General features: G+C 43.2%; 2 protein-coding genes across 2 annotated transcripts; one reads left to right on the forward strand and one right to left on the reverse strand.

Annotated features, from left to right (window-relative positions):
• Window positions 1-304: 304 nt before the first annotated feature.
• On the reverse strand, window positions 305-11045 carry si:dkey-191g9.5 (rap1 GTPase-GDP dissociation stimulator 1). The gene is made up of 14 exons (XM_041050455.1): window positions 10947-11045; window positions 7705-7809; window positions 7160-7282; window positions 6794-6919; window positions 6545-6673; window positions 6292-6417; window positions 5893-6036; window positions 4984-5115; window positions 4041-4175; window positions 3548-3673; window positions 2569-2708; window positions 2273-2399; window positions 758-886; window positions 305-441 (listed from the first exon to the last, which is right to left on the reverse strand). Exons 1-14 carry the CDS (start codon window positions 10957-10959, stop codon window positions 314-316), a joined length of 1683 nt encoding a protein of 560 aa, XP_040906389.1. The 5' UTR covers window positions 10960-11045; the 3' UTR covers window positions 305-313.
• Window positions 11046-23908: 12863 nt separating this feature from the next.
• Window positions 23909-26177, forward strand: chchd1 (coiled-coil-helix-coiled-coil-helix domain containing 1). Its single transcript, XM_041049113.1, has 3 exons — window positions 23909-24223; window positions 24658-24776; window positions 25401-26177. Exons 1-3 carry the CDS (start codon window positions 24085-24087, stop codon window positions 25509-25511), a joined length of 369 nt encoding a protein of 122 aa, XP_040905047.1. The 5' UTR covers window positions 23909-24084; the 3' UTR covers window positions 25512-26177.
• The last annotated feature ends 1496 nt before the right edge of the window (window positions 26178-27673 follow it).

Raw genomic sequence — 27673 nt, forward strand, 5'->3', positions numbered from 1 at the left:
ATGAACCACTTTGGCTTTAATAACCTGTTTAGGGTTTAAGAACTGGAAATCTGCCTCTATGTTGTTTATTCCTCCTGTGAACATTGCAGCCTCTGGGGGATGCTACCAGGGGCATAGAGTCTTAGTCATGCATGTATTTAATTAGCAATTATAATCACACAAAAAAAAACAAAAAAACAAAAAACAATTTAGAAGCCAATTCAATATTTAGCAAAGTCTGTGCAGTAAGATCATCTGAATTAAAGTATGTCACTGAATAAGCTGGATAAATCCATACAGCAGATGAGATCCTCTGTTGCTGCAGTGTGCTGCTTTAGCTGGTGTCACTGAGAATGGCCAGTATGGAGCTCGCCTGTGAGGAAAGTTTACTGCTGCTATGATCTGTCAGCTTACTGAGGCTTTCCTTCATATTCACAGAGTTCAACTCCTCCTTCATCTCACCTGGAGCAGAGAAGGATGGAGAGAAGAAGAAGAAGAAGAGGAGCGAGATCAGATGCAACCAGCAGCAGAGGTTAGGATGTGTGTGTGTGTGTGTGTGTGTGAGTCTTGAGAACATGTGCAGATTGTTAAAGTTTGAAGAAAGTGACACTGGCTCGGTGAAGTTCTTTTCTTGTTGAACACATGATCCTGATGCTTTTGGCTTGAATCTTATTCCAGTGGCCTTTCTATTACAGTTTTTTCTCACACTCTAAAACATCTTGAAATGTGCAGAGCTACACAGTTTCTGTGAATGTGTGTTGTAAAATCAAACACATACTGGAGTTAGCCAGGCTGCAGATGAGACCTAAAGCGCTGAACTTGACTTCCACCGCCCCTACAGGATCCTCCAACATCTTCTTTAGCATGGCCAACAACTCCGCCTCCCCAAAGGGATCCTTCATAGACTCTGCAGTAATCACACACACACAGACACACACAGGTAAACACACATGCAAATGCATTTCTAAATGCACACAATTTCATAGAGTGGCCCCAAGGAATGTTTTAATTAGCGTTTGCTTACCCTTGCAATGCTTTTGTGTTTGTTTGATTTCGTACAAGCAAATACTTTGCTTTCTTTTTTTTTGTGCAGGGTGATTCTTTGCTTCTGCTTCATACATTACAAAAGTGGAACATACTGACATGTTTCACTGTCTATTTTAAGTCTTGGGCTTGTAATAAACCCTGGTTAGCCTGAGGCAGCGCTATCTGATGAATATGGTGCTGGTTCCCTGCATGTCTCAAACCACTTACAAACGTGCCCTGACTTTTTTTTTTTTTTTTTTCTGGATAAAATGTATTAGGTAACACGTGTTAGGTATACACTCAGTTGGCAGTTTAGTAGGAACATCAGGCTAAAACTAATACAGTCTAATCCAACAGTCCTGCAGTAAATCCTCCGTCATGAAGGTTATAATGTTCAACAGTTCAAACTACACACAGGATTTATTACAGGACTGTCCTGTTAGACTGCATTAGCTTTAGCTCTGTGTTTCTAATAAACTGCCAACTGAGTGTATATGTCATGTACTGTGCAAAGCATACAAAGCTGCACGAAATCTAAAATAACTGCCAAAACTAGTATGGGAGTTCAGGAACAATCCAGCCATGTGTGTAATAATACATAAACAGTCCACACTGTGAAGGTAACAGTAAAATCCCTCAGTCAAAGACTTTAGATGAGCCATTAATGACCAGAGCTGAAAACACCACAGAGCAGCTTCACCACGTTCAACACAACAAGCAACCAAGTGGAAAGACACTGATGGTGTGTCAGCAGGCTACACCTTTCCACTGTGTGTGTGTGTGTGTGTGTGTGTGTGTGTGTGTGACATTTCAAGGAGCCGATAGCAAGACCACCATGACAATGTCATTACAAATTCAGTATGGCGTTGATGACATCAGGGCCCATATTTATCAAGCATCCCAGAGGGGTACGATTAGTCCTGACTGACCAGCAAGTCACAGAGTGATGATTTGTGGTCCTATTTTATTTGAAGTGACAACAGCCTCCTGGTTTGGGATTTGGAGCTGTCCTAACCATATCAGTATCAGTTCTCTCCACCACCATCATCAAAACACCCGATGAGGGACTATATCCATTGGAAGAATGGTGTTCATCCCTCCAGTAGGGTCCAAAGACTTGTAGAATCAATGCCAATGAGCATTAAAGCTGTTTTAGTGGCACGTGTTAGCTTTTGGTTTTTCCTTTCATTTGTCTCCTGTCTTTCTCGCCTGATAAATTTGGGCCCAGAATTTTTGACTCTTTTCACAGTATCTAAAATTTCTTTACCGAGGTCAATGGCAGACGCTATTGCCAGGGCAACCAGGGCCTCGTTCTGCATGATGACGTGCTCACTTGTTGCCATGGAGATAAGGTGCCGAACCCCATCGGCTTTGGCTACAGCACGGACAACTTCCTGTCAGAGAAATTCAACAGGAGATCGGCCCATTACAGAAAGCCAGTGAATGCGCGTGTGCATATACATAAACTGTCATCATGTTAAACTCCTGTTAAACAAACTGGGTGTGATCGCGTGAGCTTTAGTTCAAACGTGCTGATTTTCACATCAAAATAAAAGGACTCACGGGGCTGCGGCTGTGTCTGATGAGGGCGGCCAACAGGCGGCTGGCTTCTCCTCGGACTCCTGCATGGTCTTTGGCTTCACACCACTCCATGATCCGAGCCAGCAGCACAGCATCTCTGCCCAGCACCAAGGCTGCCTCCTCTGACACACACAGCACAACAGAGACGGGGAAAACATACCACTCGATAATCAAATGGATTTATCCTCCTGGGAACGTGAATGTCAACGACCTGATTAGACTGGAACAAAACAGGACATTTGAAGACATCAAGAACTCACTGTAGGTTTCAGTGTCTCTGTGTAGACTAAGCACTGAATGTGAAAGTGACCAACTGATTCGATTAATTGATCCATTAATCGAGAAAATAACAGGCTTGGTGTTCCTGAGGACAAGGCAGACTGTAAATGAAACCAGGGGAGTGTATAACTGAATTAAAAAGGTGAAGGTTACACTGCAAATGGAGGTGTTCAGGCACCAGGGGACTGTTCAAAGTGAGACACATGGTGTCCCAACCGGACAGCCCTCTCTGGAGGGTCTGAGCGTGGCCACGTTCAAGTCCTCTTATGCAAAGGAAGGAATAATAAATAATTAAAAGATGAGATAAACAACGGGAAAGAAATGTTGGGGGGAACAAAGGAAAAATTATGGTAACAATTTTAATAATAACCAGACTTTCCTGATTTCTTCTCCTCCCCTTTGGATCCACCTTTATGCACAGCCCTCCGATGCTATGTGGTGGGATGGAACCCAAATCCATTTCCTCTTCTTTCTCCTCTCTATCTCTGTCTTCCTTTCTTTTATCTTCATCTCTATTTCTTTCTGTCATTTACAGAGGTCACCCACTGCTCCCATTAAAACTGACACCACATAGATACATGCTCATCTGGATCTTCTGAACTTACACAAAAGACCTACAGTTTGATGTTGTTAGTGGTGCTACAGCGAGTAGAGTCATGGACTGTCTTACAGTTCAGCTCACCTTGTCCATCCACCATCATACGTAGTGTGCCCAGCAGTTTGAACTGAACTGGAGGCATGTCAGAGCGCAGCAGGGTCTTTATCCTCTCAGTCACACCGTCCTCCAGCATCCGCACTTTGTTGGTGGCTGGAAGACACAGATGACACACTGGCGCTCAGTGTCTCAGTGTAAGGGGTGTGTGTGTCTGCTTGTGTTGTTTTGGATGGTTTGTAAGGACAAAACACACTCAGGACTGTTTTAGCATCCATTTCAGATATAGTTTCAGTTAAAGAAATTATTTGAACAATGTTATTTTAAGTCTTAACAAGTAGCATGTAATCTAATTTTTGCTCATCTATGTTGTTTCAGTAGGTTTTTGAAGACGACTCAGTGTGTGCTGTGTGCTTCTTGGTGTGAACATGTGCGACTCAGTAGATAAGTTAAACTTAAAAAGTAATTACTTTGATATTCGGTCAGTGGAACCACATCTCTACAGTTTTACTTAAATCAGTACCGGGAATGGCCAGGTTTCTGAGCGCGCTCAGTCCAGCATGTTGGACAGACACATCTCCTTCATCGACATGTTGCTCCAACAAGGTCAGGATGTGAGGAACCACCCCGAGGTCCAGCATCTTCACACAGTTACTGTCTGACAGAGACACAACAGGCCAACAAAGACACTTTCAAACCTCATCACGGTTTTACAATAAAAGGAACCACTTCAGGGTGTAGACATGTAAATCCAACACACACAAACTCAGTTATCCAAATCAATTAAAGCTGTTTTACTTTAATAATTAGCCAACATGTAATTTATTGAACTGTATTTTAAAGAATTTGTTGGTGTCTAAGGTAACATGATTGATGTTGAATGTTCTAAAGCAGTAGTTCCTCTAATGGCCACAAGAGGCTGGTTTCACATTTGGCTAGACAGAGCTACACACATTGTCTAGTTAGTAATCCAGCCTCGGCTCTAATCCTACAACATTAGCAGTCATTCAGTGTTAGTGTCCTCCTGATGAATCTTAGTCCAGTATCCTCTCTCTTTTAGCTCTGTATTTGGTCTCAACCAACACCTGAGGGAAACATCTGGCTCTTTAGCTGCTAAATGCTCCACTATGTTCATCAGCTGGTCTGTAACTGTGGCTGTTTGCTGCCGAGCAGGTAGTGGACAGTGGATTTTAACAGCTTTTTCACTGAAAACAGCTGAACAGTAAAGCTGTGGTCTGGAAAGAAGCAAAACAATGAGCTGAAAGAAGCTAAAAAGTTCTGCTAAGAGGAGCCTCAGAGTTGGTGATAATTCTCTGTGGTGTTCATCTCCACGAATGACACCTTCCACTTTACACATGGTCATATTACCCATTGTTACACCATAGGTATGGGTTGTACCTACTTTAAAGAGAAGTACTGTATATTTTGAGGCGGGTTTGTGTTTTTTTTTCTGACAAATATCTCACCATTCCTGGCAAAGTTGGCAATGGCCAAGGCTCCAGACAGCTGCAGCTGGGTGTTGGAGCTCTGGAGCCAGGACAGAACATCCTGATACACCAGACCTGATCCCTCTCCGAAACACTTCTGCATAGACTCGTCTGACAAACACACACACACGCACGCACGCACGCACACACACATTATTCTTTTGAAGAAGATTGTTGTAGCACTCACAAACAACGCTTCATTTCCTCTAACAAGCAGCACTGACATTACCATCCCTCTATAATAATGCATGATGGGTGATGTAAGGATGATTTGCTGCATATCAACTGGGCAAACAAATCAGGAATAAAACAACACTGGTGCACTAATGTGAGAGATTTCTGCTTTCAGATGCACAGAGACATAACGGTCTGTCCTCTGCTTGTGACACTGTACCACACAAAAAGGTCACGCTATCAAAATAAATGAGGCAGAAAGAAATCATAACAGTGTAAACAACCTGTTTGGCTTGTTTGTTTTGTCATTCAGTCCCCACCCTGCGTACTTTTTGATTTCTATCTCCCATTCTGTCTCTTTCTTTAGAGGACAGCTGATGACATTTAGTCCACACTACATTTATGGTGCATTCAGACACACTGTGTGGATACAGTGATGGAGGACAAGACAGGACAATAAGGGTTATTAGAACTGGAGAGTTGAATATGCAGAGTTAAGGACATGCACAGAATTTTCTGATTACCTACATCAGACCTGTCACATCACATTATGAACATTCAGTGTGAAGCACTTTCTTTGACTTAAAGGAAAGTCTGAGCAGGTGAATGAGGACAGATAGACATGAAACAAAAAAAAAAAAAGGAAATGAATACCTTCACTGAGACAAACACATTCAGAGATGTCCCACAGAGACAATGACCTGAATCACTCACCTCCTAAAAGCAGGGACACTATAAGGTTGGAGGCAATCTTGATGCTGCAGAGGTCGTGGGGGTCAGAACCTCCCTGCAGGTTCCGAATCATCTCTGATAGAGCCTCTGGTACTCCTGACTCTGCAAACTGCAGCTTCAGTGTGTCTGGTGGAACAGCACAGCCAGGTGAGCTTTATTACAGACAAAATGTGTAAATTTATATTGTAATATCAGCTTACGATAGAGAACATTTCAGAAATAAACACCAGTGAAAATCTCAGATGGCTCATGTTAAGGCGTGACTTCATTAATTCCGACTTGAGAGGTTTCCAAACGGCTCTCAGCTGAAATATAAACTCATGCTTGATGAAAACAGAGTTTCATCAGTGAGTCCTTCCTGAAACACACTGCAGGTCTTACCACTCTCGCCCAGTGCACCCAGTATCTCCAGGATGACATGTCGGCGTTCGGCATCAGGCGCCCGTTTCAGCTGAAACGTCAGTACGTCAGCCACGTCCAGCTCTGCCAGGGCTTCCCTCGCCGAGTCTGCAAACACAGGGGTCTATAACTATAGACAATGTTGCAAGTAACTAATTATCCTGACTACCTGTGACCATTCATTTACTTCTAGTTTAACACAGCAGCTTTTTAAGTACAATGATTAAATAATCACCCATGTCAGCCAGGTTACAGAGGGCCAGCAGGCAGACGTTAACCAGTGGGTCGTTCTCTGGATACTCCCTCATTATGGACACCAGTCTGGGGATTACACCACTCTGGACTAACTGGTCCTGTTGGTACGCTGGGTGGGAGGTCAGAGAGGGACAGTTACCTTCAACAGAACAGAACGTCTGCCTCGTTGGCACATTGTTCATCATCAGTAAACCCCTCTGACTGAGCCAGCACTGTCACAACAACTCACAGTTGTCAAAGCAGATGCGCCCAATGGCCCTGCCAGTGTTCAGCAGCATCTCTTGGTCATTGCTGTTCAGATGGGGAACCAGCACCTTCACCAGGCCCGCCTCGATGCACGGCTCCCTGACTGCAGCTGCAACACAAAAGGATAAGATTTTACCTCTTGAACTCTGGCATTTCCCTTAAATACCCCCTCAACTCCCCTTGACGACAACATCGTCTTATGGTCTGAAAAGGTCGGTCCAGCAACTTCCAGTTGTCTGCTATATTTTATTAAAATTTGCAGCTGCAACATCCCAAATTTTATCTTGTTTTCTGTTATAGAACATAACCACTGAACAACAACAACAAGTGTTGCAGTATCCTACTGTACCTTCCCGGGCCATCTCTGCCACCACCAGAGCCACCTGGCGGTTCAGGCTGCTTTTACTCTGTAAGGCCTGAGCCAGTGTGGGTAGAATCCCACTTTTGGCGATCTCAACAGCAGCATCTTTCTCTGTGGACACACAAAGCCACAAAAACCATTTGATAAGAAGAGCTGAAAGCTGGCATTTTATCGGAGAGATGGAGCCAGTGATGTTACACATTCCTTATCTGGAAAGGTCTGACCGAGAAGCAGATTGCTGTGACATTTACTGAGCACATTCATGTTCCCCAGAAGACTCTTTTGAATTTAGCTGCTCTGTGAGCTGTGCTGCCTGTCCAAGTACATCAATTTTTGTTTTCTAGTAATATATATGAACTACTTGCACGGTGAACAGGCTGAGCTACAGGTGACATTTGGCAAAACACAATGAAAACCCAGTGATGAAAAACCACACCAACCATTTTATCCGACTCACTTATTAGAGATGAGCTGTTTGATGACCAGATCTGGGATGTGTGTGTGTGTGTGTGTGTGTGTGTGACATGACTTACTCTTTTCCAGCAGAGAAGCCAGCACTGTGTCCAAATGAGGCTTGAGCTCCTCCTCGATCAGCTCTGTGCTCACACTGATCGCCTTCAGTGCCTCGCTCAGAGAATCTGCAACACACACACACATCCACCACCACCAAACAACAACAACAACAACAATAAAGGTTAACAGCTTGCCAACAACAAAAGATTTGCCAAAGAAAATCTCATTAGACAGAGACACACGGGTTACAGTAGATGGCATTAGCATGAGTGTATCAGCAGAGTAATATCTAGAAGCGACAGGTTCTGATTGGCAGTGACTGTGAAGCACGAATCAAACAGCTGATGGTAATCAGCAACTGCAGGTGCAACTTTTGTCCTTTACCTCACTACGGCTCACATTTCCTTTAAAATAAGTGTCATAGTTCGTACAAGTACATCAGACAAGCTGCAGCCTGAAAAGTCAGATTAGGTGTTAATAAATATCACACCTCTGGAGCCGCACACAGTGTCACAGTGAATCTTTTTCTACTTATGTCTGTTCATCTTTCGCTTTAAAAAAAAAAGCTTCAGTCTCTTCATTGTCACACACAGACTCTCTGTGACATAAGTCTATGGCTAGACTTTCTCTACCGTGGACTCTTCTGACCATCACCAGTTTCAGTGGCTGTGTCTTCACAAAAACTTCTTAAGTGATAAATGCTGTATTTTAAATTATTTCTTAAACATCTGTGTATGTTGAAACCACAGAGTTGAAGAAAAACATTTCTATTTTCGGTCTAAACCCAGACCCAGTAATTGTCTCACTGTCATTTCAGTTTGGTCAGACTATGTAACACCAGCTGCTGGTCTTGAAGCAATAATCAGTCACAGTGTGCTGAACTGAAACACACAACTGTGATGTTTTTTGTTTTGTGTCCTAAAGTACAAGTCTACACCAACACATAGGATCTGTATCAGAGCCAATCGAGGTATTTATAAAGTCTGATCCATTTCCAGTCCTCTGCTTTTTTATAAAATAGCGAGCCCTGGGAGTGCCATCTGTCAACAACACCATACTGAGCTTCATCAAAATACTAGAGATGATGAAGAGCTGCCTAAATCCTGTCCAAACTATTCTTCTACATGCATCCACACCTCTCCAATACCTGCAAGGATGCTATATATGACACTAAAGGACATTAACAAAAAAAAAATATATGTGAGGAAAACTGTGATCCAGGTGCACAAAAACCAGATTGACTTTACTATTTTAATGTAGGCTTGTCATAGAACTATATTAGGTAGGCAAACATAAAAATACCGAAGATCCACAAGTACTTTAAAGTCAGTAACACACACACAGGGGACACCAAATCCCTATGTGTAATATGCATCCAAAAGCTTGCATAGTAACAGGTCTGCTTGATTGCTTAATAGCTGACAACAGTATGAGTGCACCTATAAAGTGAAGCTTTCTTGCACAGCCAATCAATGCAAGAAAGCTTCCCCCTGAATACACAGAGTTCTGAAATAGCCCTGTTGGTCCAGCACCTCATGGTGGGCCCAGCAAAAAAAGGTCTCAGCAGCTACTAGCTGGGATACTGTAAAATATGGTATGGATATTCATGGTCCCCAGACGATGATCCTGAATAACCGTGCTGATCCCAACCATTCTCCTAGAGCCCTAATCCATTCAAAGTTTCCTCCTGAGAAACACAGTATGAAACACCACAAAGTATCTTGAAATGAAAGGTTTGATTTCCATAAAATTCATCGTGGATATTCATGAGCCCCAGTGGATGAAGCATCATTTTTATTGTGACCCCTTGACCTTTCCACCATCAAGTCATATCACGACAAGAGATATCAAAATCTTAAGAACAGATTAGAATGAAACACATCCCTGCATTCATTTCCCTCAGAGGAGGAACCTTTTCCATACCTATTAGCCTTTTCATTAAGAAGTAAGCAGTAACCACTAATGTTGCAGGTGAATGTAATCTGGGCTTTTGTAGAACTGTCCAGTGCTGATGTTCTTGTGCTGCTGGAGCCTGATTAGGACCATTTTAACCCAAGATATCTCCACTATTTCTTCCACTGCTGACATGGAATAAAACTCAGGCACAAGCTTTGGGAACCACTTAAACAAATACACGTACAATACAATGCATTACACATACACAAACACACACACAGTGAGGAGAGACCTGCAGATGGTAATCGCCTCAGCTAATCCCTTGTAAGTCGAATGAAAATAGCCTGAGTGGAGGAGGCTATCAGGCTAATACACTGCCTGCGAGGTTGGATCTAACTCTCATGTCCTTGTGTGTTTGTGTGTGTGTATGTGTTTGTATGCATTTGTGACAGAGACAGAGAGAGAGAGAGAGAGACCATGTCCATGTGTGTTTCCTTGTGTGTTTGACAGGAGAGCAGGCGAGTAATTTACTAATCAGTCCCACAGAGTGCTGCAAGGGAGTCCCCAGGGTGCTTATTACAGCTGCGTCAACTACTCTGCATGTTTCCACATATACAAACAGACACGCACATTGTACTTACATTAACATGCATACATGCAGGGGGCAGACACAATGTCAGGAACAAGTGCACAATCTAATCCTACACAACAGTCAGGCAATAAATCCCATCACCGTGAAGCTCCTTATGTTCAGTGGTGCTCAGACTGTCAGAGAGCTGTTGATTCACCTCTCTGATCGTTTTTAAATATATTTAACGATGTTTTCAGTGTGAACGCTTCAGAGCCAGTGACTTCTGATGAGGCTGGGTTGTTAGTGTTGCGCCTTCTGGCTTGTAATGCATGACTGCCGCTGGCTGCTGAATAGTTTCTGTCCCCTCCCGCTCTGGAGCTGGAACAGTGTGCTCTTAATGGCCAGTGAGACAAACAGCTTGGTGTAGCTGGGATTGTCTGGGACTGACTGTGACAGTGGGGAGTGGTGCAACTCCACGCCTTGCACCAAAAAGGCTGAAAAGATTTAAAATTTTATACCATGCCAAAGAAAAAGAGAGAGGAGCCCATGCTTTGCTATTTAGAGACAATGATTTTACAGGCATAGTGTGTTAAAGACTGACATCTATCCATCCATCTATCCATCTATCTATCTATCTAATGCTCTCATTCAAACATTGAAAAAGCACGTTCACACTCCCTGCTGTGTGATGCCTAAAATCACATAACCACAGCTGGTATTGTACGTCATCACTCAAATGAAAACACACACACACACACACACACACAAGGGGATGTTAGATATGAAGCTACTCACCGGTGTCTGTCATGGCTGCTGATCGGCAGGCTCTCTGTTGGCTGGCTCACTGCCTCTGCCTGCTTGCACTGCCTGTGTGTGTGTGTAGGTGTGTATGTGTGTGTGTGTGTGTGTGTGTGTGTGTGTGTGTGTGTGTGTGTGTGTGTGTGTGTGTGTGTGTGTGTGTTTGGGTGCGTGGCTAGCAGAGGAGCTCCCCTCCCTTCTTAAGGTCAGGTGTACCCCAACTCTGTCTCTCACTCTGTCTGTTTCTCTCTCCTCCTCACTCTCGCTCCCTCTATCCCATTATCCCGCCCTCTCTCTCTCTCTCTCTATCTCTCGCCCCTCTCCCTGCCCCCACTGCGCTTGCGTTCTCTCTCTCTGCTCATTTGCTCTCTGTTCCCTTGCTCTTTCCCTCCCTCTCTCTCTTTTCATGATGCTTCACTGTTCCGACTAGAGTGTGTGTCCGAGCATCTACTGCACATAAGGACATGAAAAACAGTAATTAAAGAAAAATAAACCAATATGTACTCTGAACTGAGTGAAACAGCTCGAACCAGCAACAGTTCACGGACCACACAGTCACCGAACTGAACTGAAAGAATCAACACAGAGATTGGTTATTTCCACCTCCACCACGGACACCATGTTTCATCAGTAATTTGAAACAAGCAAATCTGGCTGCCAGAGCAGGAAGTGACTTCTCAGAATGACCAGCTAGCAGAGGAGTTTAACTAAGATTAAATCACTTCAAGTAAGATTACACTCATATATAGGAAATACCTGTATAGAGACTTGACCAAACAGGTTTTGAGCCTACAATCTTCAGGTCGGGAGATGTGATCTGATCCACTTCCAGCTGGCATCAGTCAGTGCAGAGCAGCTTCCTGATGTTGAAGAATAAAAATTTTATGATGTGATGCTGCTACAGTAAAGGTTTGGTTAGGTTTAAGGAAAGATCATGGTTTGAGTTAGAAGAATTATTTTGTGAGGGTTAGAGACAAGTCATGCTGTTAAGAGAAAGTCCAATGTTTCATGGACCCACTCTGACCTCCTCCTCCTCCCTATACTGACTTTGACACTTCACGACAACATCACCCGGACTTCCTCTGTTGCTCCCGTCACAATCAGCATGGCCACTAGAAGGTGCTGTTACTGGAACATAAAAAGCTTAACATAAAAGGCTGTAAAACCGATGCTGTCTCACATTACCTCTACGTATCCTTCTTAACAATAACATAACTGTGGGTTGTAATAAGCTGCTTGTACACACGACCTATGGAGCTGTTTTTCCTACATTAGAGGAAAAAGAATCCCAGTTTAAATGGCTGCACAGGAGTTATTTATTTGCATCTGTGCTTCCATCAGCAGCAGTTTCTCCTCCTGCCTCTGAATCTGGTTATCTCTCATCTCCTTCCAATTGAAATTCTCCATCCTCCTCCCTTCACGTCTGTCTCTCTTTGTGTCTCTCACTGTCTCTCTGTGTCTCCCTCAGGTTGCAGGCTGTCTTCTCTCCCTTCTCTCTAATGCACTCTAAATCTGTTCAAAGCTCATCAGTTGATTATCAGCTGCACAAAGAGACGCTGAAGCTGAGATGCAAAGCGGGGAGTCGTGACACAGACACACACTCCTCCCGGCTGGAGGTTGTGACTGGAAAATGTCACAACCTGTCAAGAACAAAGGCCAGTAAATGAATTGCTGAGCTGGAGAACAATATGATGTATAGGTGTGGGTGGAGGACAGCTGGAGTAGTAGCTGTCCTTGTGAGGACCAACTCTTTGCAGTCAGCTGTTCTTATGTGGAAATGTACTGTATATAACACAGAGCACAATACAGATTTCCATTTGAAACAAAGCACCACCACTATGAGTGAGAGCTGATGCCTCAGTAAAATGTCTTTACCACTAGTGGCCACTGTGCAGCTTCAGAATATATCACTGCTTGTAGATGGTCAGCATTTTTCATGTTCATTAAATGTTTCACAACATTAATACTTGAACAGATTTTTGATTTTAGTTTTGCTTTGTTTCTGGTTCCTTGCGGGACAGAGGAACTCAGACGTACTGACTCCGTCTCCATCTGGTATTAACACACAGTGTGTATCTGGGTAAGTCATCCGGACACTCACATCTTATCTTGAATCTGTGGCGCTGCTGTCAACTCTTTGATTGTGATCTCAGTGTTCACATTGGGTGGGCGGGGATGGCGGACTCTGCGAACAATGTGGGATGCTCTTGAGGGACCACTGAGGTGAGGGTCAGGTGACGGACGGACTCAGCTGAAAGCTCCTTATAGCAGACTCTCTTAGTTGGCTAATGTTACTTAGACTGTAACAAGGTGATCCCAGTCAGTGGAGAAGCTTCTTGGCACCATGATAGCAACCCTCATTGGTCATGTGACCTTTGTATTATATGTCGCAGGGGTCAAAACTAAGCAAATGAGCTAAAAGGCCCCAAAAGCCTCTTTCTACCCTCTGTACAGCAGAGGGCGTGCTTGTACCTTTATCTGTTCATCGAGGACAGTAAACAGGTCTGATCCTACATGTGGCGATCACCACCACAAAACCCCCACCCCACCCGAGCCTTGGGCTTACATCCACTTTCATCATCTGGAGATCAGTGTGACACTAAGGCATGATGTAATCCTGCAGCTCCTTCCAAATAGCCTGGGAAAACCTCAGGTGAGGTAATGCATCATCAGGTTAGCAGGTGAAATCATCTGTGAAGGAAAATAGACTTGAAGTGTAAAAATTCGTGGTTGTGTTAACAGGTTTATAATGTCCCCATCTGATCCACTGATTTATACATACACAGTTCTTATACACAGTAAGCTGTTAGAACAGTGAGGTGTATATAAAGGTGTAAAAAGCTGATCAAGACCTTTCACAATGTTCCTAAATAAGCTTTGCTGGTTGTGTTTTGGCTTTAAATGTTAGAGCATGACGGTCGTGTGACTGTCAGCACTGAGAATGTGAGGAAATGAAATTAGGGCATCAGTTAGAAGTTTTAGTGGACCCTGACAACAGTTCAAAAGGTCATTTACAGGTCTTATTGACATGATCAGGCTGAAGATGCTGTCTAGCCATGAAAACCTATTCACAGTACTTAGCACCCAGTGCTGTAGGTACCCAGTGCTGTAGGTACCCAGTGCTGTAGGTACCCAGTGCTGTAGGTGCCCAGTATTTACTAGAACTCCTGCACTGATCTGTATCATTGTGAGCTGAAACAACAGGAACAAAGGACTCAGCACTAAACTGAATTTTGTCTGACAGCTGAGATGTCCTGCTTTGGGCAAAATGTGACCAGGGTGGATCATGTGATGGGAGTGAGTAGATCAAAGCAGCAAAGAAACTGAGTTCAGTCTTTTGGAAACCAAAGCCAGCTCCAAATGTTGCTTCTGCTCCTCACACTTCATCACATTTCCATGTTAAATAAGAAACTTTAAGGCATATTTAAGTGACCTGTGCTTTAAATTTAAAGTAAGGAAAGTGATGAAGAACATTTACTCAAGTCTGATAATCTAATGCACAGCTGAGACATTTGTCTGTCCTGAAGGGAGTGTGCTCCCCTCCAGCTAACCAAATTATTACTGCAGACAATCTAATCAGGCTCAGGTTCTCTGTGTCCTCCTTGGGCTGAAGAGCTCCTTTGACACATTTGTACACACACTTTCCATTTCTGGGCTGAGTAACTGAAGGTACAGAGGATTCAGTTTGAGTGTGATAGGACATGTCTTAAAGGAGAAATACACTGATTTCACACCTCAGTGTGTTTTTCCAGATGTTGGGGGGTACTACTGCATACATGGAAACAGCTGTCTAAAGCCTTCAGTGTCTCCAGAGGCAGCTGTGTGAAGTCTGATAAATGTCCACAAGCAATGTCACCGGAGTCAGTGTTAGCTGGGGCTGAAATTTGACATGACGCTGACACTTGGCATTAGCCAATCAGGTGAGAGCCAGGCCTGAGGTGTAGTGCGAGCAGCACGTTAGCAGCAGCTCCGGGGCTCCATGTGGGTGTCACAAAGTGGGCGTTCAGGCCGAGCACTGAGTTGTTCATCACCCACATGTTGGAAGTGTTCAGAGGCCAATGCACATTTCACTGTGTTCACACATGTAACACAGAGAGGAAAATAGACTTGAAGTGTAAAACTATGCTGTGGGTCGTGTTAACACACTTATAACATGAGCTGTCATGTGGCCTGTGTAGCCAGTTGGACTGAGTAAAAGATAAAAGATAAGACTCCAGCTCTGTGCTCAGCTTGCAGACACAAGACTAATATTGGTCTGCTCATCTAATGTTAAGGCTGTACTTGGACCTGAACCCAAATGCACGACTCGAAGACAAAGTACAAAATAAACAAAAATTTATTACAAAGTACAACTGAAAATCACTCCAAGAGGCAACGAGATAATGTGAGAACAAAAAAATCACTCATACGAGGACAAAAGGCACAATGACTAAACAAAGTAACAAAGGAAAATCCGGCAATGAAAACAGTAGCTCTAACAAGGAAAAGTAACAACAAAATACAAAACCTGGCTTGACAAGGGGACGGTAGCATGGGCAAAAACGCTGGTTCGCTGACATAAAGACAAGATGAACTGGCACAAGACAAGGGGAGACACAGACTATATATAGACACCAGGTAAGGGGAAACAGGTGGAAACAATTAGGGCGGGGAAAACAATCACACAGGCGGGAAACAAGAGGAAGGGTAAGCCACCTGAAACAAAAGGAGAACACATTTCAAAATAAAAGCAAAACCCACGAGACAACATGAACACAGGACAAAACAAACAAGACATTATTTCCTGACTATGACATCTAACTCTTGGAAAGAAAACAAATAAGAGTGTTTCTTTAAAGACAGAACATCTGCCCAAATATTAAGTGCCAAAGTGTTTTCCCTCCGTGCCAATGAAACAACATCACTGAACACATCATCTTCTGCTGTGAGCGCAAGGACTCTTCTAAACAGACAAGTCATTATTATTCAGACAGCTCCTCTTTGTCATACAGGAGCATGATTCATACTAATTCATACTAATGCACTGGATTATTACAACAGCTTTGTCATTCATGAACTGGACTTTAATCAGGTGTTAGAGGGGAACATGTGACCTCACGGCTGCACACATCTGCACACGAATGTGGAGGGTTAACGACGTTGTTGCTCCGGTATAAAGCAGCAGCGATGCAGCAGTGTGTTGGTGTGCGAGGAGGGAGGATGGCGATTTCTCAGAGGAAAACACTGGTTCTCTCCAGACAGACGCGTGCTTCATTAGCTAATGGTCTTGTCGGGATAATCAATTCAGTCTGTCAGACAGCCACAGACAGCCTGATGCTTTCCCACCACGCTGCCCTTCACCTCCATTTGGCTCCAACTCACTTTCCCAAAAGTGCTGGCCACTATTTCCTTCCCCTCTGTGCCTTTCTTTCTTTCTTTCTTTCTTTCTTTCTTTCTTTCTTTCTTTCCATCAGTTCATTTGTTCTTGCTCTCATCCCAAATTTTACTGAGATCCATTTAATTCTGTTCACTGAAAAAAAAAAATCCTTCTCAAGACCCATTAAAAGCTTTTTCTGGAGCTTTCAACCACATTGAATTATCTTCATCAGCAGGTGGAGCTAATTACTATATCCCTGGCAGATAGTTTGATTAGCCAGCAAGATGCCTTGGAAGCAGATTCCTATGCAATTAGCTGCAACAGCTAATCCAGTGAGCTGCATGTGTTGAAATGAAATATTTAATGAAAGTATTTTTGGAGATACTGGGAGTTTGGAAAAAAAAAACTCTGTGTAATCAAAGAAGGGGAAAAACAGCCACACATTATATTACAGCTTAATGCACCTTATTGTGTGTGGGCCAGAATATAATGTGTGTATAATATAAAGTATAATGTGAGGTATCACTGAAATGTTTTGCCATGACTGAGCCTGAGATGCTTGTAAATGAAGAATGAGTCGAAATATCTCCTCAGAGGATCAATGATTCTTAGAGTCACTCCTGCAGAAGTCTGGAAATCTTCACTTCTTTCTAACTCCACACCCTCAGATTTTTTTTTTTTTAACTTTCACACCTGGAGACTTCAGACCCAATGCTGACTCAGGTGACATCACCTGAGGACATTTATCAGACTCTGGATGTTCCCTTTAAAATGTATCGGACCTGATTTCAGGACCAGGAGCTGTCCGCTGTGTGACCTGCTCATTAAACACTGTATCACTGCTTTAGGGCTCGAATTGTTAAAGGATCATTCTGGTTTATTACAGTTTGGGTCTAATTTCTTTTTAATAACTTATAACCATTATTTTTAGCATTGTCTTTTTTTATAACATTAGCTTTGCATTTACAATTTGAATTGTTTTCGCTGATTTCAGTACAGTGAGATTTCTCAGAGCTTAGCGTGGTCTGTGTGTTGGACTGAGCTCTCAGCACCGACCTGTCACACAGCTCAGGCTGCTCATCACAGCTCATCGTGTGTTGTCGCCTTAACGCACACTTTACACACTGCTCCATTCATTCTCTCTGTTACTAACAGCTGCAGTTGTGGACCAGCACCCAGCAAAGGGGGCAGGGTGAGGGGAATACCCTCTAACCCCCAACACACACACACACACACACACACACTCCTTTTCCTTTCTGCACTATACCAGCTGTTGCTTTCCCCAGACCCTGTGCCCCCATTAATTATTCAGTTCTAAAAGTCAGTCAGGCAACCATATATGCTCACACACACACACACACACACACACACACACACACACACACACACACACACACACACACACACACACACACACACACACACACACACAGCAGGGAACTCTCTCCTCATGCAGCGTAGTTGACTCATACAGCCCACATGGGCCTTTCATGAGAGATTCATGCGATTAAGTCAATAACTAAATACACTCAGCTCCACTTATCATCCATGAACCTGCATGTTAACTCATAGTGCCCTCATGTGTTAGCTGAGACACTATAAAAATGTATAAACACGGTACATATAAATATATGGTGTGTAGAGTGTGTATTTTTCTGTATGTGAAGTCGGGGACGTTCTCTGAGGTCTTTGTCTGCAGTAGCTCTGACCTGTCTGGTCTCTATAGGAGAAGTCAGAGCTGACAAAGCATCGCTGACCCAGCCTGGCCTCCCACTGACTGCACTGGTAAATATGCAGATCTGCAGAGGGGCTTTCAGAGAGCTGAGTCCGACTCTCAAACTGAAGGCAAACAAGACGGGAGGGGTCAAAGGTCACGTTACAGCTGGAGACACACAAACAAGGCAAAGCTGAGATGCTGAAAGGCATTTCTCAGTCTCCCAGCTCAGTCTGTTCTCTTTAGTACCACACAGGTCCTGATCCAGGGGCGGGGGAAACTTTTGGTGACGTAAGCTCGTGAGTGTCTGAAAGCAAATCTGTGAGTCAGACCAGTTGGACCACCTGGATCAGCTTCTACATGAAATTACTGCTCACATTTGAATGCATCAATAATTTAACACTCTCTGAGGAGCCCTTCTCCACAAACGGTGATAGAGGATCACTGATACAGTGCAGGACATGATGTTATTATTCAGTTTGAGCTTATCACAGATGTATCAGTATATACGTCAGTTAGATGCCATACATACAGATGGCTGATAAAACCCACCATGAAGTGTGTTAGTAAAAACCACTAACAGTGCAGCATTACACTGTGTGTTACTGTTGTTGTCTATAGACAGATTAAACTGTCAGACTCTGTCCACCTCCATGAGGAGACGGGTTTCTCTGTGGGGGGGCTGAGGGATGGAGAGTGAGGCAGAAGGAAAATGGACTCCATACTGGGATGAGCTGTAAACCAGTCTGTGACTGGTAGGGAACAGTGAACAGCACATACAGTTACAAACTGTTGTGGATTTAGTCTCACCTGGTACATGTCTTACACAGAACTCAGCGTGGAGAAATAGGAGTTAGCAATTATACGTTTAAAAAAAAAAAAACAACAAAAACCACATCACTGGATGAAACGATACATCCTCTCTCCTGACATGTCACATGTCAGGAGAAAATCAAATAAGTTTACCCACTTATTTGATTTTCTCCTGTTTTCATCAGGTTCAACCAGTCACAACAAGCGGTGGCACATGTGGCAACATGGAAAAGCCCGAACAATGGTGGATCACCTTCCTGTGTACGTCTCACAGCAGTAGATGCTCTTTCCATAAACACTGCTCTCAGGTATCAGCACTTCAGACACAGTCAGCAGTCAAACTTACATCATCTCAGGTGCACAGGTGCTGCACTTGAACACACAAAGCTTGTAGGCGAGCAGTTACTTAGTGAACTGACTAAAAACTGGACCAGCCGTCTGTCTGATATGTATCTGTCAAATAGAATTATCTCAACATCTGGTCTGTCCTCAGTCCGCTGACACACTCAACATGATCGACACAGCAGATGTAAAATGCCTCATCACAAATCCTGGGCCTCCATCTCCTTGGCATATTCACTGCTCTCCACTTCCTTAGTTTGCGGTGCAGATTTCTGCATGTGTAAAGCACAGTATCTGAATACTGTGCTGTGTTTTTTTGCTGTGTACTCAGCTCTACGCTGAGCCCTCTGAAAGCCGATCAGTTCACCACCTTTGGAAGTTCATAGAGCCTGAGCTTAATCCTGATGATGTACTAATCGTTATCTGTGTTCGGTTTTGGTTCCTAGACTGCAGCCAGCCCGCAGAAATGACAGAGATGATTTACCACTCCCCCCTCTCCTCCCCTCATCACCGCTGATGACCCACAACACGATCTGAGCTGTCTATCTGCTTGTATTTCATGCTGTGCAGTGAGAGCACAGACATAGTTCTGCGGTGAGTGGCAGACACATTGGCAGGCACAATCGTTTTCCATGTTTACACGAGGATCATCAAAACTATGTCATAATTACACAGACACATCTTGAACGTGTTGGAACCAGACTCATCTGCAATTACTTTCATGGATTGGTTCCTAGCTGCAGAATGATGAACGTCTAGCTAATGTTTTCGGAAAAAGACAGATGTCGCGTGATGTGTCCTCTCGTGTCATCGCGGCTGAAGTTAGATTTTTGGAAATATTTATTTGAGAAGACGCTGTGATTAAAATTGACTTTTTATTTTGTGTTAAAACTACAATTTCAAATAAAAACATATTATATATACTATATATATTTTTTCTCCTGTGTTAACCAAAGTCAGAGCTCATGGGGTGACCCCTGTATTGAATCTCCATTGGTTTTTTAGTGTGTGTTTCAGTTTGCAGCAATACATTGTTTTGAGAGCATTTTTCGAGCACTGTGTGTGTTTGTGTGCTGGAGGCTGACAGGACAGAACCAACCACTTCGTCAGCACGTCTGAAAGAATGCACAAACACTGTCAGCGTGATTTATCAGTCCACTCAAATCCTCACAAAAGATTAAGAATACTTCTATTGTGTTTCTGTGTGTGTGTGTGTGTGTGTGTGTGTGTCAGAGGTCTTGGAGGTTTAAAGTTTAACTCACGCTTCTCTTGTCCCTGTTCCTCAGTGTTGTAGAACATATCAGAATAAAAGCTTTGGGACACACTGAAGCTTTGCTGTCAGGTGCACATTCACTTCAGTGTCTCCCACTCGGCTCAGACCATCAAGTCATTGAGTCACTTCCATAAATGACATGAAAGTCTGGGGGAACACTCTGACTTTTCTGGTTCTAGCTCCCCTCGAAATGATGGGGGCCAGGATTTGTGTTTGGATGAAAAACGCAAATAAACAAAGTCTGATTGGCTGATTGGCTATTGACAAGAAAATATAGAGACCACTTTAGCTTGACATAAAACAGTCTTCCTTGTAACCGTCCATTGTCACCAGCATAAACATTTCACTGACACATATACGATGTTGGTGTTTGCTGCCTAGTTTCTGGAGTTGCCTGAAAATATGTGAGAGCAGCCCATCAGGGTTTGCATGAAACTTTGAGCTGAGCTTTAAAAAATTACAGAACTGTTCATTTTACTAACTGAGGCAGCTGAAATAAATTCTCAAACATGGAAAAGGTTTCAGAAAAAGTAATCCAATTACATGAACTATGCAAACAATATGATGGCAAATGTTACACAACTTATCCAAACTTCACCAGGACCAGAATTTCACCTGTTCTTGACTCACAAACACAGGAGAGAAAATACTCCAGACTTAGAAAATGGATCACTAGAATTTTTTTTCCTCTCACTTCCGTACGGTTGTGCAGCTGTCACCGTGACAACATCTATCCACAGACAGACTGACACATAAGCACCTGCCAAAGTATTTAAAACTGTGGTAGTTCCCACTACAAGCTCAGAGGTCTGTTAGTAACTCCTATGTCGAGGCTAAAACCCAGGAGAGACTGAACCTCTGGAGTCAGGGCTCCTCGACTCTGGAATGATCTGGATTCTCTTGAACATTTATAATTTGTTTTCTGTTTTCTCTGTGTTTTAGTGCAGTTATGTTTTAACCTGACTTGTTCTTTCTGTATTATTTCTACTGCTGTTTAATATTATCTGCAAATCTTTGTGACTTCTTCTTGACAAGTTCTGTACAATAAAGTTGTTATTATTATTAATTATACATATAAAAAAAAAATATGGTAAGAAAAGGAACTGAGCTTGATTTTTATGCCATGTGCTGTACTGGTCCCTGGGTGTGAGGACCTGAGACAGAAGTGTCAAATCACTGAAGATAAACTGATCCTGGCACAGACTCAAGACCATATTTCTCCCAGTGCAGAGACAGAGACGGAGACAGAGACAGCTGTGTACAGCACAGTTCCTCCAGGTGAAGAACATGCAGAGACACAGAGAACACCACACAGAGAGACAGTGGAAGGAATGTGCCAGTGTGTTCATGAATCATGAGGACAGAAGGTGAACACAAACTCTTTCCATGTAAGAAATTAAACCGGACTTTGTATGAAAAAAGAAATCAGAGCACATCTACAGCAAATAAATCTTATTTATTTAGATTAAAGCAGCTATGATCAATAGAAATGTGAAGGGAGTCTCTGGTAGTGATGAACGTACAGAGAACTGTCAGCTCCCCTCAGGTTTAAGGAGCTTTAGAGTGAATTTCAGCTCATTGTTTATTTGTCTGGACAACTTTACTGTTCTGGTTCAGTCTCACCGCTCTCATCGCATCGTTTTCACCTGCAGCAGCTGTTCAGAGAAAAAACTGTTAAAAAAAAGCCACTACCTGCGCACAGAGTCCAGCTGGTGAACATAGTGGAGCATTTAGCAGCTAAAGAGCCAGAGATTTCCCTCAAGAACTGGTGGAGACCAAAAACAGAGCTAAAAGAAAGAGAATACTGGATCATCATGTTATGCTGGATATGGAAAAAAGCAAGTACTTAACTTTTCTTGTCAAATTCTTAACAAGTCAGCAAATCCCAACTCCAGATCAATAAGCCCTAGAAGGTTTCAGAAGCTGTTCAACTATCTAACAGGCACGTCTAATGAAGTGTACTGACCACTGAACCCTGCATGAGAGAGCTGCCTCCCTTTTTCTTTCCCCTAGTTAAACAGGGACTCATATTCGTTTCTTAAAGAGGTACAGTAAGTATTATTGATATATTTAATTGTTAGTCTGTACATCGTTCATTTACAACTCATCTGTAAAGTGTTAGAAACCACTGATCTACAGTACATAGTGTAATAGAGAAGTCTCTGTATCCTGACTGAGTGAAGCTAATCTGACTGTGACCTTTACATTTAAACAGTCCAGGTGTGTTTTTTTTTTTTCTCCTTGGGTGAGGTGAGCAGGTTTTGTTGCTTTACATATCTGTCTGAACTGGAAACGTCTGAAAGGTGAGCGCCACGGTGTCAGTGTGTAGGTGTGTGTGTGTGTTTTTTTTTTTCCTTTGAAGGCTGATGTTATGAAGCTCAACCTGATCTCATTTGACATGGTACCAAACCTAATACATGCTGACGCTGCATCCACACCGAGCATACCCTCACACTCACAGGCTGATGTTAGGACTTGCCCTGAATTCTCCTTGAATGTCATGTAGCCACGGGCCAAGTGCCAGCAGAGCACAGAGCAGAGGACTTTTTCCACGGAAAACTCCACTCAGCCTTTCTCTATCACTGACCCTGGGAGCACACACTAACACCGTATAACAACAGTGACCTGAAACATATGAGCACAGTTTATATGGCACCATTTGGTTTTTAATAAATTCATTAGTCCGTGTTTACCATCAGTTATTAAGACCATTAAGTTTCCTTCATGTCATTTGGTAAACTCCGATGCACTGTTTTCCATTGCCCCCCTGCAGGGCTGATGTTTCTAATATTTTCTTTTCTTTTTTGATTTGGAGGCCTTGCAGTTGTTTTCATGTATGTTTAGCAGCAGCAACAGTAGTTTCAGATTGATGTCAGACTGATGAGTGCAGTGTAAAATAAGATTTGCCAAGACAAAGATGAAATATATTTTTGTCTTCACGTTGCTGGTTTTCCAGAGAACAGCTGTGCACCGGTAAATATTTAATTAGGATAAAATTGAAATTTTGAGGTTGATAATGCTTTCAACAAAAGATCTCATGCTATACTGTGTGTTTTTGGGTTTTTTTTAACACAAACACATGGATGAAGAATGGGTGAGTGGTAGATATACACTGCTGGGCTGATGAATAGATGGATTGCAGGTGTGATAGCTGATCAGCTGGATGAGCTGCTCATTAATCTCACAGTAACATGGTGGACTGCACTACTGTCTAATAATAATAATAATAATAATAATAATAATAATAATAATAATAATAATAATAATAATAATAATAATAATTGTATGTCTTCTTCTAATTGTTATTGTTATTATTATTAATAAAGTAGCAGTAGTACGGCATGTTCCAGTATTTCATATTATCCTCGCTTAACAAGTCCTGAGAATTACGACAGCGCCTGAATGCGCCAGTGGCTGACAGACGTTTACACGTTTGTTTTACGACAGTGCGTCCCGGTTTACGGTGAAACATGGCGCTTCGCACTGGAACACGGTGAAGGATTGAGACGTCGAAGTGAAGACTGCTGGTTTGTCCTTGTCCCCTTCGTTCACAGACACAGACACAGCTCTTTCCCTCCGTCGTCGGCTCTCAGTCACAGGCAGAGAGGGAGCGGGGCTGAGGGTTTTAGGAGGCGTCATGGCGGCGCAGGGAGGCATCCTGTTCCAGGAGAAGGTCAGCAGGCTGCTCAGCAGACGGGAGGGGAAACCGGTGCTGAAACCCAACAAGCCTCTGGCTCTGAAAGACACTGTAGCCAACCGCAAGCTGAAAAAAGGAGGTAGGGATGCGATACATGTCGATACCAGTGTAAGACAGGTGTTTTCCTTCAGGTGTGGACAGAGGAAGTAAAGGTTGCTAAGCTGATTACAGTAGGCCATGAGGGGCTGCAGAACAGCTGAAACCCACTGTGTGCTGTCAGCTGTGGGCCTGAATGTTAGTCTTTGTTAAACTATCCCGCTGAGGGGGAGTTTGTAGGTGAAATGCTCCCAGTTACACCCTGATGAAGTCAAGTTGTTGCTGACTTCATTAGGGTGCTCTGCTCTGTTGTTAAGTCCTCTCAGGATTTCTCAGACATAATAAGTATCCTTGGTCAGTTCTCTTTTGAAGAAAATGACCAGTTAGCTCACATATCTGCTTACATCTGACTGTTCTTTACATCTTGTTAAGACATTGTTAATAATGGAGGCTGAACATGAAGCTCCCTCTCCACAGAGGCCACCTGTATCACAGAGATGTCCATCCTGATGGCCTGTTGGAAGCAGAACAACTTTGTGGACGGTCTGTGCTCCAGTGAGATTAACTCCTTCTACACCTGCGTTGAGGCGGCTCGGGTACGTTCACGTTCAGATGAGCTGACGTGCACTTTTTTTTTTTCTTCCACACTGGGAAATAACACGTTCACAGGAAGTGGATGAGACTTCGTGATGGTGGGGGAAGAAGGATCAAAATATTAACTTGGATATTTTCTTACATCTGCACACAGTATATGACAAATGCATGCAAACTGAGATCTGAGCCTTTAACTTTGAGAGTACAGTGGTTTTTATATTCCTGATAGAAATGATGGATGAAGATAAATATGCGACACATCCGTCTCTGTGTGTGTTTACATTGAGCTGACTGTGCAGCAGGCTGTATAGAGGGTCATTAGCCAGCTAACATACAACACATTCCAGCTGTTTCCTGGGAGGAGGCACAACATAATCTCCTCTTCCTCTCTCACCCACAAATATACGATGCTGCGTGCCGCACTCTGCTTTCAGATTCCGATGTTAAAGAAAGGAAATGCACATTTATTTTTAGAGGCGTCTCTGATGAACAGCTCGCAAAACACAAAATACTCGTTATTTGTGTTTGCTGAGCTGATCTCAGGTCAGCGGTGTGAAGCGCAGCGCCGAGGCTCCCTCGTTGTGCTTTGATAATCACAGGCAACAAATCATCTTCCTCTTTCACAGGCTGCTATGAAGAATAAATCTGAGCAGACCAGCAGCCAGGGAGGACGTCTGCACCCAAAACAGGCCACAACCCTGCTGAAGAGATACCCCAACCTGCGCACTGAGATCTAAGAAGAAGGCTTTGTTTTTTTTAAGGCCTGTGTTATATGGACGTTATGTGCAGGTTAGAAACAGGCCTCTGGACTGAGTCTGGGATCTGGGTTTCATCACGTGAAGGTGTTATTTGCTGTTTGCTTGAACGACGGGGTACCATATACATATTCATTTATTTGTTGACCAACTTTCAGATTCCAGCCTTTGTATTCACAGCACGCTGTGTTTTATGGTTTGGAAACCGTACGGCGACTTCCTCCCCGTGTCCTGATTTGGCTCCGATGTAAATGATGCCATCTTGACTCAACCCAATTTAGCAGAGTGGTCTCATTCAGAGCAGAGATGTTATTAGTGGATGTGATGGAATTATTCTTCTTGGGTTTCATGGCTCCTGTCCGGGGAGCTCCGCTTTAACCCCCCACCCTCCCTCCAAACGCTTAAATGCCTCATCATTCCTGTGGGGGCAGAGACAGGCGGTTAACAGACGCTGGAATAAAATCAGCCCGTGAGACGGACAGGGTTACATAGATTATCAGTAAGCAGAGCTCTGTGTGATTGATAGGAAACTTCCTGAATGGATTTAAACGGTTTTATGTCATCAAATCATTCATCAGATGTTCCTTGGTTTTTCATGTCACTGCTTCAACTTAAACTACATTAAACCTTCCTGTCAAACAGTTTCTACTAAAGCTCGTTAGTTGTCTTTTTGATGGACAAATACTTGCTTGTTATTTGTTTGACTAACATGAAATTATTTTACTGACAGGACCTGACAGAATCTGAAAAGAAGCTTCCAGATCCGCATTTTAAATTCCTTCCCATGTTTCCCAGTCTCGCCCTCAGTTTCCGTGCAGTGTCTGGACAGTTTGTTAATGATGTTGTAAGTGTGGATGGGGCTTCGTGTTTTGTCTGAGGCACAGGAAGGATTTTGTGCTGTGTTTGCACTCACCATTGTCAGAATGCGGTGTTTTCACTGCGCGCCCGTTTTATCTGCCCGTCATTATAAAGAATCATTTCCCCGCCCTGCTTATCACTTCCTCCCAAATGTCTCGCTCCACAGAGGAAACTCCTCCACAGCCCACAGCGGTCACTCACTTACCCTGACATGCACATGTCTTCAGCCTGCTTATTCACTCCACTTCACACCAAACTGAATAAGAAAAACCGTGCTGTTGTATATATCCCAGTGTTTTATCCAGATATTAAACCTTCTACTTCTCTGTTTAACCAGATATGACTCACAGCCATAAACCTCGCCTATGTAGCCCTGTGCTAAATGTCTCATCAGCTACTGCTGTCCCTCCACTCAGCTACGTGAGAACAACATACACAGAAAATCCACTTAAATTCCAATGTCAGTGACATGAAGCTGCCATCTACTACTCAGTAGTTTCAAACACAAATGACCTGATTAAAAAACCTGTTCTGCTCTGACCGTGATGGGCTCTGACATGAACACACAGTTTCCTCTGACAGGTTTATGTCTTTGTGTCGTTTACATCCAAAAAACTATTGTAAGAGTTTGGCAGCATTAGACATTAAACATTAGAGGCTGATCACAGATCTGTGACAGGATGCACTAAAGTTGACTCACCACAGGTGGGTACTGAGTTGCATTATGGGGAGTGTAGTGTTGTGCAGCTTGACTCACAGGGACTTAAAGTCAGTACATCTTTACCTCTGGTTGCTTTGATTTGGACCATTTTTTTTCTGTCAGTAGTCCAACAACTTTAGCTAAGAACAACAACAAATCAGCACATTACTCTCTTATCTCCGTCCTTATATAAGAGGGGATGCAGGCCTCAGCTGGACAACTGCACACAGGAGGTGTTACCACATTATACTGCTGAGGACAAATCCAGATACAAAAGAAGAGACATCAGACATTTGTCTGATGTCTCTTCTGTCCAACACTTTCATACTGTAGCATGTTGTGAATATGGCAGGGCTGTAGACATTTACTGCAGCTAATACCTAATAATGCTACACCCAAATCTACATCTGTATCTGTCACCCACAGCTCAGTGCACCAAGATACATTCTCTGACTCTTGTTGTTCAGTAGAAGTTTATTTGATTTGGTTGATAGGGATCCTCCAAACTGAGCAGTAAACAAGACAAAAAGCTACTCGGCGACTTCCTTTGAAAACCGTCTCAGAGCCTGGAGGTATTGTCTGTTTT

The sequence above is a fragment of the Toxotes jaculatrix genome, chromosome 11, assembly GCF_017976425.1.
Source record: "Toxotes jaculatrix isolate fToxJac2 chromosome 11, fToxJac2.pri, whole genome shotgun sequence".
NCBI classification, from domain to species: domain Eukaryota; kingdom Metazoa; phylum Chordata; class Actinopteri; family Toxotidae; genus Toxotes; species Toxotes jaculatrix.

What these genes read in the sequence shown, in the direction of transcription:
- si:dkey-191g9.5 (XM_041050455.1), bottom strand. An exon ending in GGCTTCTCTGCTGGAAAAGA is followed by an intron (nt 7,283 to 7,704) that starts GTAAGTCATGTC and finishes GTGTGTCCACAG; the next exon opens with AGAAAGATGCTGCTGTTGAG. An exon ending in CTGTAACCTGGCTGACATGG is followed by an intron (nt 6,418 to 6,544) that starts GTGATTATTTAA and finishes CTGTGTTTGCAG; the next exon opens with ACTCGGCGAGGGAAGCCCTG.
- chchd1 (XM_041049113.1), top strand. Translation starts at nt 24,085, where the DNA reads ATGGCGGCGCAGGGAGGCATCCTGTTCCAGGAGAAGGTCAGCAGGCTG. An exon ending in CCGCAAGCTGAAAAAAGGAG is followed by an intron (nt 24,224 to 24,657) that starts GTAGGGATGCGA and finishes CCCTCTCCACAG; the next exon opens with AGGCCACCTGTATCACAGAG. An exon ending in CCTGCGTTGAGGCGGCTCGG is followed by an intron (nt 24,777 to 25,400) that starts GTACGTTCACGT and finishes CCTCTTTCACAG; the next exon opens with GCTGCTATGAAGAATAAATC.